We start from the raw sequence: 14,314 nt of genomic DNA, 5'->3' as shown, positions 1-14,314 counted from the left end.
GCTGTCTATCACTTCTTGTAGTCCGCTGACAATTCCAGCTTTTGTAATTTACAATAAATTACCAGCAGGCTTTCAAAATCATCCACCCCAATAGTTGGCACTTGGGGGTCATAACGAGGTTGGGTCTTATCCGGCCATTGAGATNGTAAGAGTTTCTCTGCCAATCCAGCCCACTCTCTTTTAACCATGTTTTTTAATGCATTTTTATCATCAGGGGGCTGGAACGTTGATTAGACTAGATGTAGATGAAATTTATAATAAAAGTGGGCCAATGTCTTCACACTGCCATGATTAAAAATAACACTAAAAGGCACTTACAAAAGGAAATAAAAAGAAAACCACATTGTGTTTACTAACATCATATATTTAAAAATCTATACTAATATTAAATATGTATATATATAAAAGTTTAAATAATTTTTTCCATATTAAATTAATTTTTGTATATTATTAAAATTTTAAATAAAATATTTCATAGTATGTAATTGGTACTGCTATTTTCCTTTATAAAATTATGGTTCAGGAATGTTTTTTATATATATTACATACATACATAAAAAACTCCATGAATAATTTTAAAACCTACAATAAACTGTACAAAAAATATAAAACAATTTACAATGTTGATTTAATTGTGAAACTCTTAAATTAATAAATTACCGCTGTATTGAATCCAAATTTACACATTATACAATCAATTAGAAAAAAAATTAATAATCATTCAATTCAAAATTTATATAAATTAATTTTAACACTAACAAAAAAAATAAATAAATAAACCATATATTCTAAAACAAAACTGAAATGTTTCTATGTCTAATGAAATCTAGTTCAACTTAAAGGTTTTGTCTTTATTTAAAAATAATTTTATTATATAATGTGCATTTAAGCTACATAAAAATAAATACAACCCTTATCAAACAGCTATATCTAGATGTTCAATATAAAGTTGCATTTTTAAAACACTACTTAAATAATATATATTGTATTATTATCCATCCAGTGAAAAAAAATGTCAATAATGTAGCCAAATATGTTACAGTTTTGCCAATGTGTAAAATTACGCAAAACTCAGTTAAAACCAAATTCAGTTTGCAATTTTAAGGAACAGAATTTAAAATGCCCCGTGTATGTACCACTCATCCATGAAAATTATTTCTTTCATCAAGACAGTATAAAAGAACAAAAAAAAAGCTTGTAACACCAATTTAAAAAATTAGAACTAAACTATGTTCTTATATTCAAATTAATATTTGGCCTTATTGTGTTCATAACTACACCTGATAAAGGGAAAATTATTCAGAGGAAAAGAAGAAAATCTCACCTTGCACTGAACACTCCACAATTGGTCTGGTACGCATCAAATTATTAAAATATGCAAATACAATTATGAACAGAGAAATGAACATTAAATCTTCATCAAAACGTTGGAAAGTCATATAATTTTAACCACTTTGAACATATGATCATAAATTAAATGAAGCTAGAAGTATATTTACATTCAGGCAACAAATATATTTAATATTAACTGTCTAAAATTAATGCAGTTTGACATTTTATTGCCGTTAAAACCCTTAAATTATTATACACAGCCTTTTTCAAAAACAAAATTTACCCGATGCATTTAAAGCAAATAAACCTTTCCAACTTTTTAATGAAGTGCTTTTTGGTTCATTATTTAAGTTTCTATTACTATAGTAATATTAAAATGAATGTAACAAGGTAGCAAAATGGAGTCAAACATGAAAACATTTGACAACCAACAGTTCTACAATAATTTTAAAAATATTTTACCTACTTTGTACGAACTGGATGAGCAATGAAGACATTTATGCAGCAACCTCTGAAAAACAATAAAAATAATTGTGCATAGAATATGAAACAAAAACATCAGTTAGACTTATTTTTTAAATAGAACATTCTATTTAAAGATTTTTAGTTGAGATAAAAAAGTCAATGGCACGAGCGAGATTCGAACCCACGATCTTCGGCTTGANATAGCTCAAGTGGTAGAGCAGCGGCGTATCAAGCCGAAGATCGTGGGTTCGAATCCCGCTCGTGCCATTGACTTTTTTATCTCAACTAAAAACCTTAATTAATTGTATGATATTAATTGGTCAAGCGGACCACGAAAATAGTGAATTCTATTTAAATACTTGTACTACTTTTGCAGCATATACCAACCACCAACTGAAAAAATTATTAAACAATGTAAATTCACTAATATGTTAAGTTTAAATGTGGCCTGGTGTCCTTTGCCTAAATAATTTTCCAGTAGTCAATGCTGAGAAGTGAGAACACAAGTAAACTGGTGAACATAAGAAACAAAAGAAAACTCTAAAAACCTTTAGGCTGCAAGGAAGCAACTTTACCTGGAAATTTACCACAATAGAAGGAAAAAGTTTGAATTATAAGGAGGGGAAGTGGTTCCATTTTGATTTATGGATTGTTCTCTATTCACCTGTTATGAAAAATATTTTGTAATACTGAGTGTATCAAAATATACAACAATTTTTCAATTTACCAAAGTAACCAGGCTGAAGAGTTCGAGTAATTAAGCAAATTTGAATTATCAGGTTTCCAATTAACAATAATATAAAGGTTAGGGTTACATTTCATTAGAATAAAATTAGGTCTGCTAGCTGGAGTTAGATATGGTTAGATTAGAGTGAAGTGTAGTTAGGTTAAGGTTAACCACAGTTAGGTTAGATTAGGTATAGTTTTAGGGTTATGTGCGGTTAGGTTAGAGTCAGGTGTATTTTTGGTGAGGTTAGGTTAGTTTGGTTAGGTTAAATGTAGTTAGGTTAGGACTGCTTGGGTAGGAGTTAGATGTAGTAGGTTAACACTTTTGTTATGGTTGTCGTTTAGAAATGACACACTAAACCCTTCTTCATATACGGGTATTGTTCCAGAATCACGCACATCTTCTAGAAAAACGCCGCTTTCTTGAAGCTTGTTGTTGTGTGTGGGGGTATTTGTGGAATCAAATAAGTGTCACAAGCCTTTAGTATCGCTTTGTCAATGTTACTGTGAAGAGCATATTTCAATTTTATCTTTCAAAAAAATTAGATTTAAACAAATGTAATCAATATTTTTTCTGTATCTCAGGAGTCTTTACAAATCAGTTCTGTAACGAATGTTACATGTTAGTTAGGTGTTATGTGAAGTTTAGGCATGGTTAGGTTAGGATTAAGTGTGGTTAGGTAGAGTAAGGAGTGGTTAGGTTAGGGTAGTGGTTAACGACAGATACATATCCATGATTCAAGTGCATTCAATAAATTGAATGCACCGTCGACTTATTGATGTTTTCTAACACCTTCATTTTTCCTGTTAGGGACATGAAATTATTTTCACATAAGTGACTGCTTAGACAAAACCAAGATGAAAATGAATGATCAATCACTGAAACATAGTTGGGTTTTTGGATTATCCTTGAAATTTTAATTTAAATAACGCTATGCAAACAGTCATGAATGCCTTTTGCATCTTGTACTAACCAATAGACTTAATATTAAAAATTAAATAATAAATACATGCACATTGTTCAAATAAAGTATGCGCAAATGCAATATAAATATAAATGAGCAAATAAATACCTTCAAAAACTAATGCAACAGTGAAAATTTAAATCATGTAAATAAAGTAAGTCGATACGATTAATTTTAATTACCATTATGATTCCGATAGCATTTCTTCTATTGTTTTATCATCGTGCAAAGGAAAATTTGAAAGCGCAGTATCGCTTTCAAGAAATTCTCTCAGTTCTGATTCTAAATCCAATTGTCCAACGCCAACGCAATTTTCCTCTTCACCACTGCTTTCTCCTCCATCAAGAACAACAACATCCTGAAATAAACATTAAAACAAGTTAAGTTTAATAAAATTAACCCATGGAATTGAATTCTTCACAAATAGAATACAATGAACAAACAATGAAACAAATGTATGACTATGAACAAAAAAAAAACACCTCAACCGAATTCTGTATAGGGGATGTCGTGCTTGTAGAAGTAGATACTGTCATAGTTTCATTTACAATTCCCATTGCTTTCCTTATTGCTGGAACTGGAATAATTGCTCCAGGTGGTACTTGTTTTGCCAATTCCGTAAGGCTCTCGGTGATTTTCTCCGCTGAAGTCAAACATAATGTCACATAAATAAAGTTCTAATTTTAAAAAAGCAACAATAATGAACGAAATAAGAACAAACCCAAATTAAGCTCAGTTTCAGAAGGCTGAGTTATGTGGCTTAAGTGATTAGGTAGAGGAGCTGACAGCCTGTCGTTCTGGACCTGTTGAAGCTTTTCTAGCAATTCTGATGTATGTTCCAACTTATCCTGAACTACACTCCTTTGAATTCCATCCGAGTAATCTATATTTTCTTGAAATAATTTAAAAACAAAATTAAAATTTTTTTTTTTTTTTAAATTAGGTGAAAAAAAAGGTGCACTTTGAAACTTTGATTTCTTTTTTAATTTTGTTTTGGACATATTTGTTGTTTTAGTAATTTAAAAATTATTTATTAATTACAATTACAAAAGTATCTATTTTTGTCACTGATTGTGAATTGTGAACTGCTTAATTCCTAATTTGATTTCAAATCTCCACAATGTACATCATCAACAAGAGCATTTAACCCTTTAAAATTGCCTTTATTCACTATTGTGCTGGTAGCACAAAACACAGTGATGCCCGTAATCAGCGAGCAAGTTGCCCAAGCCATTGCACTCGTTGAGGATTGAAGAAAACAGCGTTATGCTGCAGGTTTTATTTTTGCCTACAATGATCGTCAGGCATTTCGCAATACCAGGAGACTGCAAGGTACACTCGGAAACCAAGATCGGGATGCCTAAGAGCTAGGGAATCAGCTGACCAATTTTTTCAGATTTCACAATTTAAGATTCGCTTTTCCGCTGATTCTGAAACGTCTCAAAGACTTTGAACTGTGGAGGATGTGTCCGTTAGTGCTGAAACGGTAAGGAGTAGACTTGGAGAAATGAGTCTACATCCCAGAAGGCTAGCAATGGGTCCAGCGATTACCAGAGACCATCATTGGGACTGCTCATAGTTTGAAGGGATGACATTGGACAGAAAATGTAATAAAGGAATGTTGTTTTCAGATGAGTCCCAGTTTTTTCTCCATTTACCAGAAGGACAACTTCAAGTTTATAAAGCATCTTTAGAGCTGTACAGCAAATGCAACATTGCCAGAAGAGGGTAGTTCATAGGTGGTTTAGTTATGGTGTGGAATGGAATTTCTTTAGAGCCTAAAACGGAGTTACACACTTTTAATATGCTGTTACGTTACTTAATGCAGAAATCTACATTACAGAAATTCTTGAGGAATACGTCATGCCATTAACTCCTGTTATCTGGCGAGCAATTCTTATTTATGAAAGATAATGCAAAACTAACTTTGCTTTTAGTGTTGTGCAGTACCTTCGAGATATCACATGGATATTACACTCTAAGAAGGACAGCCCACACCCTATTAAATATTTCCCGGATGAGCTCAGATGTTGGGTAAAATGAAGAAATAACTCTCCTATAACCTTAGCTGAGCTGAGTTATGTCAGCTGAGATTTGGAATGAAATTCCTCAAGAAGTGGTTAAAGGTTTAATTATGATCATGCTGAGATTAGAATAATAATAACTAGAGGAGGTAATACACCATATTAAAGATTTTGAAGATTGATACACAAAAGTGATGTTTTTCTTTTTTTCTTCTTCTTCTTATTATTAATTTATTTATTTTTGTTTTTGAGGAATATTTTTAATTTCACTCTAACCAAATCTTTTAATAAATAACTGAAATATAAAAAAATATTGATGTTAATACTACTGAGTCAAGTACATAAAAATAAAAATTTCAAACTGTGCCACTTTTTTTGTAGAGCAGTTTATTTTAACTATTATAGTATGTCTTTAGAGGGTTATTTAAAAAAGAAATAAATAAACAAAATTTTATTCTTTAAGTTACAGTTTTTCAACCTTTACATTCAAAATCTCAGTGTCTACAAAACTGAGTTCCATTGTTGGTGAGTTGTTGAATGAATTTTAGTGTTAAATATTAGTTTAAACCAAGGTTTAATAACTTTTTTCTCTTAAAACTACTTAGCCCATAAGATATGAGATACTGACTCCCTCCTCCAAAAAATAATAATATTGACATTATGTTCTTACCGTAGTATGATAGGAACGTTGTATCAATTCCGAGGTCAGATAGCGATTTCAGCTGTTCGATATCGGCTTTAATATTAGTTAAATCTATTTTCATATTAGAAATTTGATTTTGAGATGGCGACGTTGCATTGCACTCCATGAGTTCTCTTACTTTCTCTTCTTCCTCACGGAATTTCCTTTGTTCGTCGATAACCGTCTTCGACTTCCGGTGTTCGCCTCCAGTCAGTAAATCGAGAAGATTGTCAACCATGGTCAGAGTGTAGTCGCAGTCCTTTGCAAAGTTCAATATGCTTGAAGAAAAAAAAAAATTAAAATTATTATTATTTATTTTACAAGAGTATGTTAATTACGAGGTTATATGAAAACTTGATTTAAAAAAAGCCCATTTGTAAATATGTCAGGTTCGAATGTAGTGATGGATTCGAACCTGGGACCTTTGCCATACGGTAACGTGCCACTGTCAATGCCTTAACCGTTGCGGCCACTGATACCCCCAAGAATTAATTTATAAATTGAAAATTAATTGTTAAATATATACCTTTCAGCATAGAGTGTAGCATTTTCATCGCCATATGTTTCATAAATTAAATCCGATTCCTCTTTTGTTAAATTGGCGAACGTAGAATCATAGGAAGGTGCGTATGAACCAAAAGCACCGTAGTTTAACGGTTTCACTAAAACAACAAAATGAATTATTACTTATTTCAATTAATTATTATTTTTATCTAAGGTCTTAGTTGAGATGAAAAAGTTAAAAAGGATAATTAATTGAAATAATTAATATGGTCAATTATGACCGCTAAACATAGATTAATAACTATTAATATAGAAGCAAATATTAATACCTAACAATAAACTACGTTAAAAAAAGAAATATGTTTATTATAAAAAAAATATCAAAATGAAAAAACAAAACAAAATTACCGGTTTTAGCAATATTTCGTCTATCTTCTCTAAACCCTTGTAATTGACCTGAACCATGACTAAGTTTGCCTATTAGTTGACCAAGAGAAACAGCTTTTTGTTTAGGCCTTTCTGGATCAACTCCTTCTCCAGGTACGAATATTGCCAAGGAAGTACTGCCATCCTGCTGTTGCCTTAAGAAACCCATCTGAAAAATTGAATTTAAAAAAATCTTGCGATTAATTTAAAAAAGGAGTTTAAAAATTATTTACAACACAATGACTCATATAATTCGGTCTGCTTATACTAGTCGGATTGGTCTAATGATTTTTCTCCTTACACTTACTTCTATTGTAAAGTATATATAAGTAATGTACTGTAAAATTTTGAATGGTATGGTACAAAATAAAAGGAGTGAGAGCTAATACAAAATAAATCAGACTGGGGGAGTCGCGTAGCAGCCAAGGCTATAGACAAGGGAACTTGTTTTAGCATCCAAAAATTAGTCCAGAAAAGGTTAAGTAAAAATTAAAAAACTACTCACATTCGTTTTGGGCTTCTTCAAAGAAAGTTTTTCAGCAGTAGCACTAGCTGATTTTTGAGCCTTATCTAATATTTGCTCGGAGGTCAAATCATCTGGCACAGCTTCAAATTTTGTCCTGAACATAAATAAATAAATAAATACCCTCAAAATTTTAATAGAAAAAGAAAATAAATAAATAAATACTGACTCAGGCATAGTTGATGCTTTCCTCTTTGGAGAAATTTCAACTGGTACTGGTTGCGGTGCCTCATCATTGTCGCTGGCACTTCTGTTTTCACTTGGCATAGGTGTAGGACCGGGTCCAAGTTGGAATCCTAGTTGATCAGCCGGTATTTGGTTTATAAAAGGTAAACTATTAGATAATTGCCTTAGTTTTTCAGGCGTGAATAACTTGAGGCCACCGTGAAGAAGCCTCTTGGCCGATTTGTAGTATATTGTATCCGGCTGATTATACGTCATTGCATTGTTGCACATCAATTTAAAATCATTCTAAAACAAATTAGTAATTAAATTAATTATTATTTTTTATCTAAGGTCTTGGTTAAGATGAAAACATTAGTGTCACGAGCAGGATTTGAACCCACGACCTTCAGCTCAACAATTACTTGAGCTATGGCTTAATCTGGATTGGGACAAAATTCCATATGTTCAGCCCAAACGTTTTGATTGTTATCGATAACATGGTGTCGAAGGGAACCACTTATAAATAGTATTGCTCTAAAGAGCCATTAGAAACCTTATGGGAGACGCAAATGGAGGCAGGCGAAAAGCCGTAGCCTAGAACAGTATATTCATGCAGAAAATAAAAAATTTTTAATTGCCCGAAAGGCCCAAAGCCAGCGCCGCTCTGTTGTTTGCAACGAAATTATTGCCGCCACAATGGCGGTACACCTTGTCCTTTTTTTTATAGGTGAAAAATTATTCTCTTTTTTGGCTTTTTTGAAGGTAGAATTTAAATTTTTTTTAAATTTTTTTTCTTCAGTTTCAGTAACTTGTGCCATTTTCAACAAATTTATTNGAAATTTTTTTTTTCATTTAAATTCTGCCTTCAAAAAGCCTACAAAATAAATTGGTTTACCCATCTGTAAAGTGTATTTTATGGGGTTTTGATAATAAAGGATTCATTTCCAAATAGTCACCATTGACCTCGGGGGGAAAAAAATTATTTACAGAAAATAGTAATAAGAAATGAGAAAGAATAGTGTTATGTGTGATGACAATATTAGATTTTAAAACTTAGAAAAAAAATAAACTTACATATTCAAAATAAACTTACAATGTAGTCTGTCAATGTAGGATAGGCGTTGTCTTCTAATTTCTGCCTCATCGTCGAAAAATCCATTGGATGTGATATTGTCTTCGAATAACCCGGAGCGATTTGGTCTGTTACCGGCCAAGCAAAAAACTGCTGCGGATCCCTTTTCTCCAATTGCCTTTGTAAATATTCTATCGCTCTAAATAGCGGATTTTTGTTCTGCTTTTGTCTTAAAAGTTGAACACACAAACGAGGCTCCCTGCTGCCTAAAAAGGATAATACACAATTTTTCACGTGCATTTCACATACGACACGAGACTACGAACACTTAACACAATTGATCAGAGGATCACAACAAATACAAATAATAACATAAATTAAGTAAAGAATATAAAATGGGAATTGAATTAAACAATTTAATTTAACAGAAGGAATATAAATATGAAGTTACCAATCTCTTTTTCCATTAGTTAATATTTGTGTCAATACAGAATTTGAGAAAAAAAGAGAAATTTTTTGTTGAAATGTGCAGTATGGACCTGGAGTTTGGATGTTTATGATCATCTTAATCTGTCTTTCTTAACTTTGTGGCATGCCAACGCAACAAGGTTATGCAAGCAAATAAAATAAAAAAATAAAAAAATCCAGACAAACCAAAAAAATTTTCTCCCTATCTGCTTTGACATGATTAATACACTAACACTACACATTAATGTATGGAGTATTCTAAATACTATAATAAATACATAAACTAAACATACAGGATATTACAAAATAAAAAAATAAATAAAATTAAAAAAATAAAATCAAATAAAATTAGTCACATTTCCTCCTTTAAGCACACAAGTAAATGCTATTATTTGTGAATAAACATTTCTATTCACAACACAGACATTCACATGCGAAAAGTAGAGAAATGCCACAGTACCTAATTTACCTAAGGGCTCTGAACTATAGGAAGAATCTTCCTTTGGCGGGGGCTGATCTCTTTCATTAACAGGTGGCTCGGCTAACGATTCTTCTCCGACACTTACACCATCTTGGCTAGATTGGTCCTCATATGCTTTCTTTCGTTTGTCCTAAATCAAATTAAAAAAAAAAAAAAAAAAAAATCAACTTAAGAACATAGCCAATAACAGATAAAAATTTTACCTTATGGTGATGTTTTTTCTTCTTATCATACTTGTCATGATCTCTATCCTTCTTTTTCTTCTTCTTTTTTGATTTCTTGTAAAAAGACGAAGATGATTGCAACGATTCCTCATCCCCAGTTACGGTGTAACTAGTTTGTTGTAATATTGGACCAGGTGAATCACTATGCTCTGGTGTAGAAGAATTTCCTACCTTTAGGATTAATTTTAAACCGGGCGGTCTATCTCCTGAATATGATTTTTCTATTTAAAAAAAAAAAATCAATTAATGAGCTTGTTTTAAAATTCAATTCAATCATAAAAATGCGACAATTGGTCAATACTACACAAGTAATGAATGACTTGTCTAGAGGGTTATGAAAAGGCAGCAGAAGCTATGCCTATAGGGGGAAAAGGGATAGGAGTAGAAGAAGTGGCCACAAGCCCTTATGCACCTCGACATGAGTAGATCATTGTGCTCCTCTGTTTTTAGAACTCACTGGACAGCTTCAGATAATTAATCGATCTCCATAGCCTTGCCAACGGCTCCTTAGAGTCTTACTTGCAGCATTTTCTCTCCTTGTTGCAAGAATCTACATCATATAGACCCTCACATTAACATAAAATGCGTTTTGAGGTTTATCTTCTTCCTGGCAGTATATGCACAGTGTTTCTTCTATCTGGTGCATGTGCCTTCTTAAGCGGCAGGGCACCGTCAGGACTCCAACCAGAATCCTGCTTCTGATGCGATTACCTTCCAGTAATTCCATTGCAAGTCTTGCGGATGGTACTTCTATGAATCTTCAAGGCAAGAAGTTAGACTATAGTAGGGATCGGAGCCTAGAGAATTCATAGTTGCTACTTTTTTGGCCATGTCCACTTTCTCATTGCTTCTATGTCACAAATGCACAGGGAATGCCAAGTTAAGATCATTGGTGTCAATGACTTCTGCCAGGGATCTCATACAATTCCATATGCTTTTTGCCTTTTACCTCACATACCGCTAAGGCCTAAAGCGACACTGCTTGGCTGTCAGAGAAAATGGTTCCTAGTTTTGTTATTTCTCTGACGCAATGTTCAATTGCTCTAATTTCAGACTGGAAAACTGTAGTGTATTTAATTAAGTGTTAAGACAGTTTGGTCTTCGGACTCATCCTGAGGACTCCCATGCCCTTATCAGTTTTAAATACCTTGCACTTGGTGTTTAATTATACTTTTGAGTTGTAGTATCAATTGGCATGCCTAGTATGGTATCTGCTTGTATCTCCTCCTACAGTTTTTTCGTTGACTTGGCAAGCTGGGAATACACAGACGTTCAAAAATGGATGATTGGATGTCGTTGGTTCCAGTGTGATAGCTTTATAACTTATAAGCACTATCTACACCTACAACACCCGATTTATTAACTAAACTGACAATTGTAAGGCCAAAGAGGTGAAGATGGGCTTTGGTCTGCAAGTCGGTAAACTCATTTTGAACCGCCACATGGTCACTTACTGGGTCTGTCACCACTCATGAGGTTTTGAGATATTGAAATACTTATTCAGAAATCTGAGATGTGGTCAAATTTCAACTACATATGGACACGAAGCTAAAAGAATTCTGAAGAACAAAACCAACAATGAGAAGAAACTCGCATCGGCTATCAACCGGAGAACTTTTTTGCTGACATGCAGACAACACAAGGTATTTCTTACTCACGATTTCTGAATTATTATCGATTAACGGTCACTAATCACCACACATATTGAAATACGTTTCAGCATCTTCAGTGAGGAACTCGGATCCAATGACATATAAACCCTACTCACCCAACATGACAGGCATTTACTTACTGAAGAGGTTCAATACCAAAATGCGTTTGAATAATTTGAAAACCCGAAACTGGAGACAGACCCAGAAGTGACCATGTGCCAGGTCATCATAAGACCATAAGGTATCTTTCAGACAAGGCGGTTTGATTGATTCAACTAAGTCAGCCGGCTGACTCGCAACTAGTTTACTGCATGTGAAGTCTCTTTCCTTGCTGGTTTCACACCAGGTAACTTGTGGAAATAACCTCTCATGCAAACCGGAGGTCAGTACAATGTAAGAACCTGAGGAAGCAGGAGCACTTCTTGTGCTTGCTCTTCTGCAAAAAGGGAAGGAAAAAAGGAGGATACCCAGTAAAGAAAAGTGTGCGTTATCCGTTGTTATAAAATTGGTAAACAGGCGCTTTCTCTCAAATACTGTTGTGCTGCTTCGCGGAAGCTTCGCTTCTTTTAATTTTGTCACTATACTCCTCGCACCTCATGTCCAATATCGCGGGACTAATATGAATTTCTTCAATGAACTGCTCCACATCGAAACTTGCAATTGTAAAGCTTTCCATGGTGAACTCAGTTGACTCAACTAGGCTGACTGGTGTGAAGGACGAATGCCAACCAGTGCCTTTTGTGTTGAGGAAATGAGAACATGAGCGGCACTTGTGCCTGCTGGCCACCCGCCCGGATGAGTTGACCGTGTGTGAAGAAGTTGGGCAGTTCCCATCATTTGCTACCCCGGGCTACACTCCTTGACCCATCCGTTCAACTAGTTGAATCGAGTAGCCCCCCCCCCCTGTCAGAAATAGACTAAGAGGACAATGCTGTTAAAGCTAGTTCAGTTACAAGATCAACTCAGCTAGCTGAACTAGGTCAATAACGAATAGAGTTAAGTTTATTTATTGTTATATTTATCAGCCAGTGTAAAAATTAATAGATGGTCGCATTTGATCAATTATATAAAATGTATTGGAAAAAAACTAATATCTTTCTAACATAGTTAACTGATAGAATGGACTATTCTATTTAATCGTAAATAAAGAATCTCTCATTCTGTTTTGTTTTTGTTTTTTTTGCAAAAAAATATTGTATTAGACGGTTATGTGTTTTTTTTATTTGTAAAGAAAACTGATTAAATACGGCCGTTTACTAGTAATAAATATCAAAAAAAGGGGGGAAACGGGAAAAGTTTGGCATAACATGAACCCGGGCGAACAGGACTTGGGACAGAAAATCTCGGGAATGGAAGAAAGCTTTTAAAAAAAAGGTCAATTTTATTAAATTTTCTTACCTTCGTATTTTTCCTTTTTATGTTTTTTATGCTTTTTTGCCGATCCGGCCTTGGAAGATTTGCTGTTTTCCATTTCGACGATACCGGCGATGCCCCGGGACGGTTGATCCAGGCGTCGACGCCGTGAATGCGGACTGGGAAAAAGAGCTCGGTTGAAAGCCGTCGGCCGGCTTCTTGTATCCTCAGGTCAATGGGTCCGCCTCGTCTCGTCTTTTAGGGCGGAAAAGTGCATCTCAGTCGAAAAGAATCGAGATAGAACCGTCCCTGAAGGCGGACCTCGAACCAACAAGCTAAGCTAAGGCTATCTCCTCGCCCTTTTGGTTATAACGTAAACAAACGATTCCGGGTAAACCGCTCCAACCCAACACCACGGCCGGATGACATTCATTGACCCTCTTTTCTTCTATATTTACGGTTATTTAAAAAAAAATTGCAGAAAATCCGATTTATTATCCAATTTATTTCTCATGCCAAAATGCAAAGTTTCAGTGAAGAAGAAAGAAATTCTATTATCATGCCAAACTGTTAGACGACTATCAACTTGATTGCCGCGCCACCTCGAGCTCAAAATTGGAAACGTCATACCAATGAACAAACTACACAACACTAGTTTTTTTATTTTTTATATTTATTTTTTTAATTGTTTAATTTTTGATTTATTGCCATTATTACAAAATTCCGATTAATGATCTAATAAAATGAATTATTTAGTTTACAAGTTCACTACCGGATGGGATAAATATTTATTTTTTATTCATTACAGTTCGTGGTCCGATTAACCGAATAACTTTTTACAATTAATTAATCTTTATGTAAGGTATTGGTTGAGATAAAAAAGTCAATGGCACGAGCGGGATTCGAACCCACGACCTTCGGCTAAATACGCGGCTGCTCTACCACTTGAGCTATCGTGACTACGATCCACTCGGACATTTACTTATTTTTTAGACAAAAAGAATAATTAATTGAAATAATTAATATGATAAATTATGACCGCTAAACATGTATGGATTAATTTATTTAAAATTTCCCAATTACACATACAAACAATGATAAAATAAAAGTTATAATTAGAGCTCGGATGTATATGCAATACAAATGCTCAAATATAACATATTATATGTACTAATAAAACCTCAAATATGCAACAATATGTGAACTAAAAATCTTCAAATATGCCATATTAGTACTAATAAAATTTCAAATA

At 33.7% G+C, this 14,314-nt stretch overlaps 1 protein-coding gene across 4 annotated transcripts; it reads right to left on the bottom strand.

The window, feature by feature from the left end:
* Window positions 1-588: 588 nt before the first annotated feature.
* On the bottom strand, window positions 589-13,455 carry LOC106671194 (bromodomain-containing protein 7). Of its 4 annotated transcripts, XM_024230639.1 has the most exons (13): window positions 13,108-13,454; window positions 10,037-10,278; window positions 9,813-9,963; window positions 8,906-9,150; window positions 7,817-8,118; window positions 7,630-7,744; window positions 7,107-7,293; window positions 6,721-6,856; window positions 6,183-6,472; window positions 4,210-4,380; window positions 3,971-4,131; window positions 3,671-3,846; window positions 591-1,843 (listed from the first exon to the last, which is right to left on the bottom strand). In XM_024230639.1, exons 1-12 carry the CDS (start codon window positions 13,178-13,180, stop codon window positions 3,673-3,675), a joined length of 2,247 nt encoding a protein of 748 aa, XP_024086407.1. In that variant the 5' UTR covers window positions 13,181-13,454; the 3' UTR covers window positions 591-1,843; window positions 3,671-3,672. The 4 variants fall into 4 exon arrangements, with proteins under 4 accessions (XP_024086408.1, XP_024086406.1, XP_024086405.1 ...); XM_024230640.1 differs by having other exon boundaries at window positions 589-1,843; window positions 7,630-8,118; window positions 13,108-13,294; XM_024230638.1 differs by having other exon boundaries at window positions 590-1,843; window positions 4,210-4,371; window positions 7,630-8,118; window positions 13,108-13,455.
* Window positions 13,456-14,314: the final 859 nt, after the last annotated feature.

This window comes from Cimex lectularius, unplaced genomic scaffold, assembly GCF_000648675.2.
Source record: "Cimex lectularius strain Harlan isolate CLEC.00 unplaced genomic scaffold, Clec_2.1 scaffold61, whole genome shotgun sequence".
NCBI lineage: Eukaryota > Metazoa > Arthropoda > Insecta > Hemiptera > Cimicidae > Cimex > Cimex lectularius.
This window is presented reverse-complemented; position numbering and strand designations above follow the sequence as displayed.

Bases quoted from the DNA above. Each gene is read 5' to 3' on its own strand.
- LOC106671194 (XM_024230640.1), bottom strand. From the start codon at position 13,180: ATGGAAAACAGCAAATCTTCCAAGGCCGGATCGGCAAAAAAGCATAAA. The intron at 7,294-7,629 runs GTGAGTAGTTTT...TCAATTTTTCAG, and splicing joins TGAAGAAGCCCAAAACGAAT to ATGGGTTTCTTAAGGCAACA. The intron at 4,381-6,182 runs GTAAGAACATAA...AATTATTTCAAG, and splicing joins AACGTTCCTATCATACTACG to AAAATATAGATTACTCGGAT.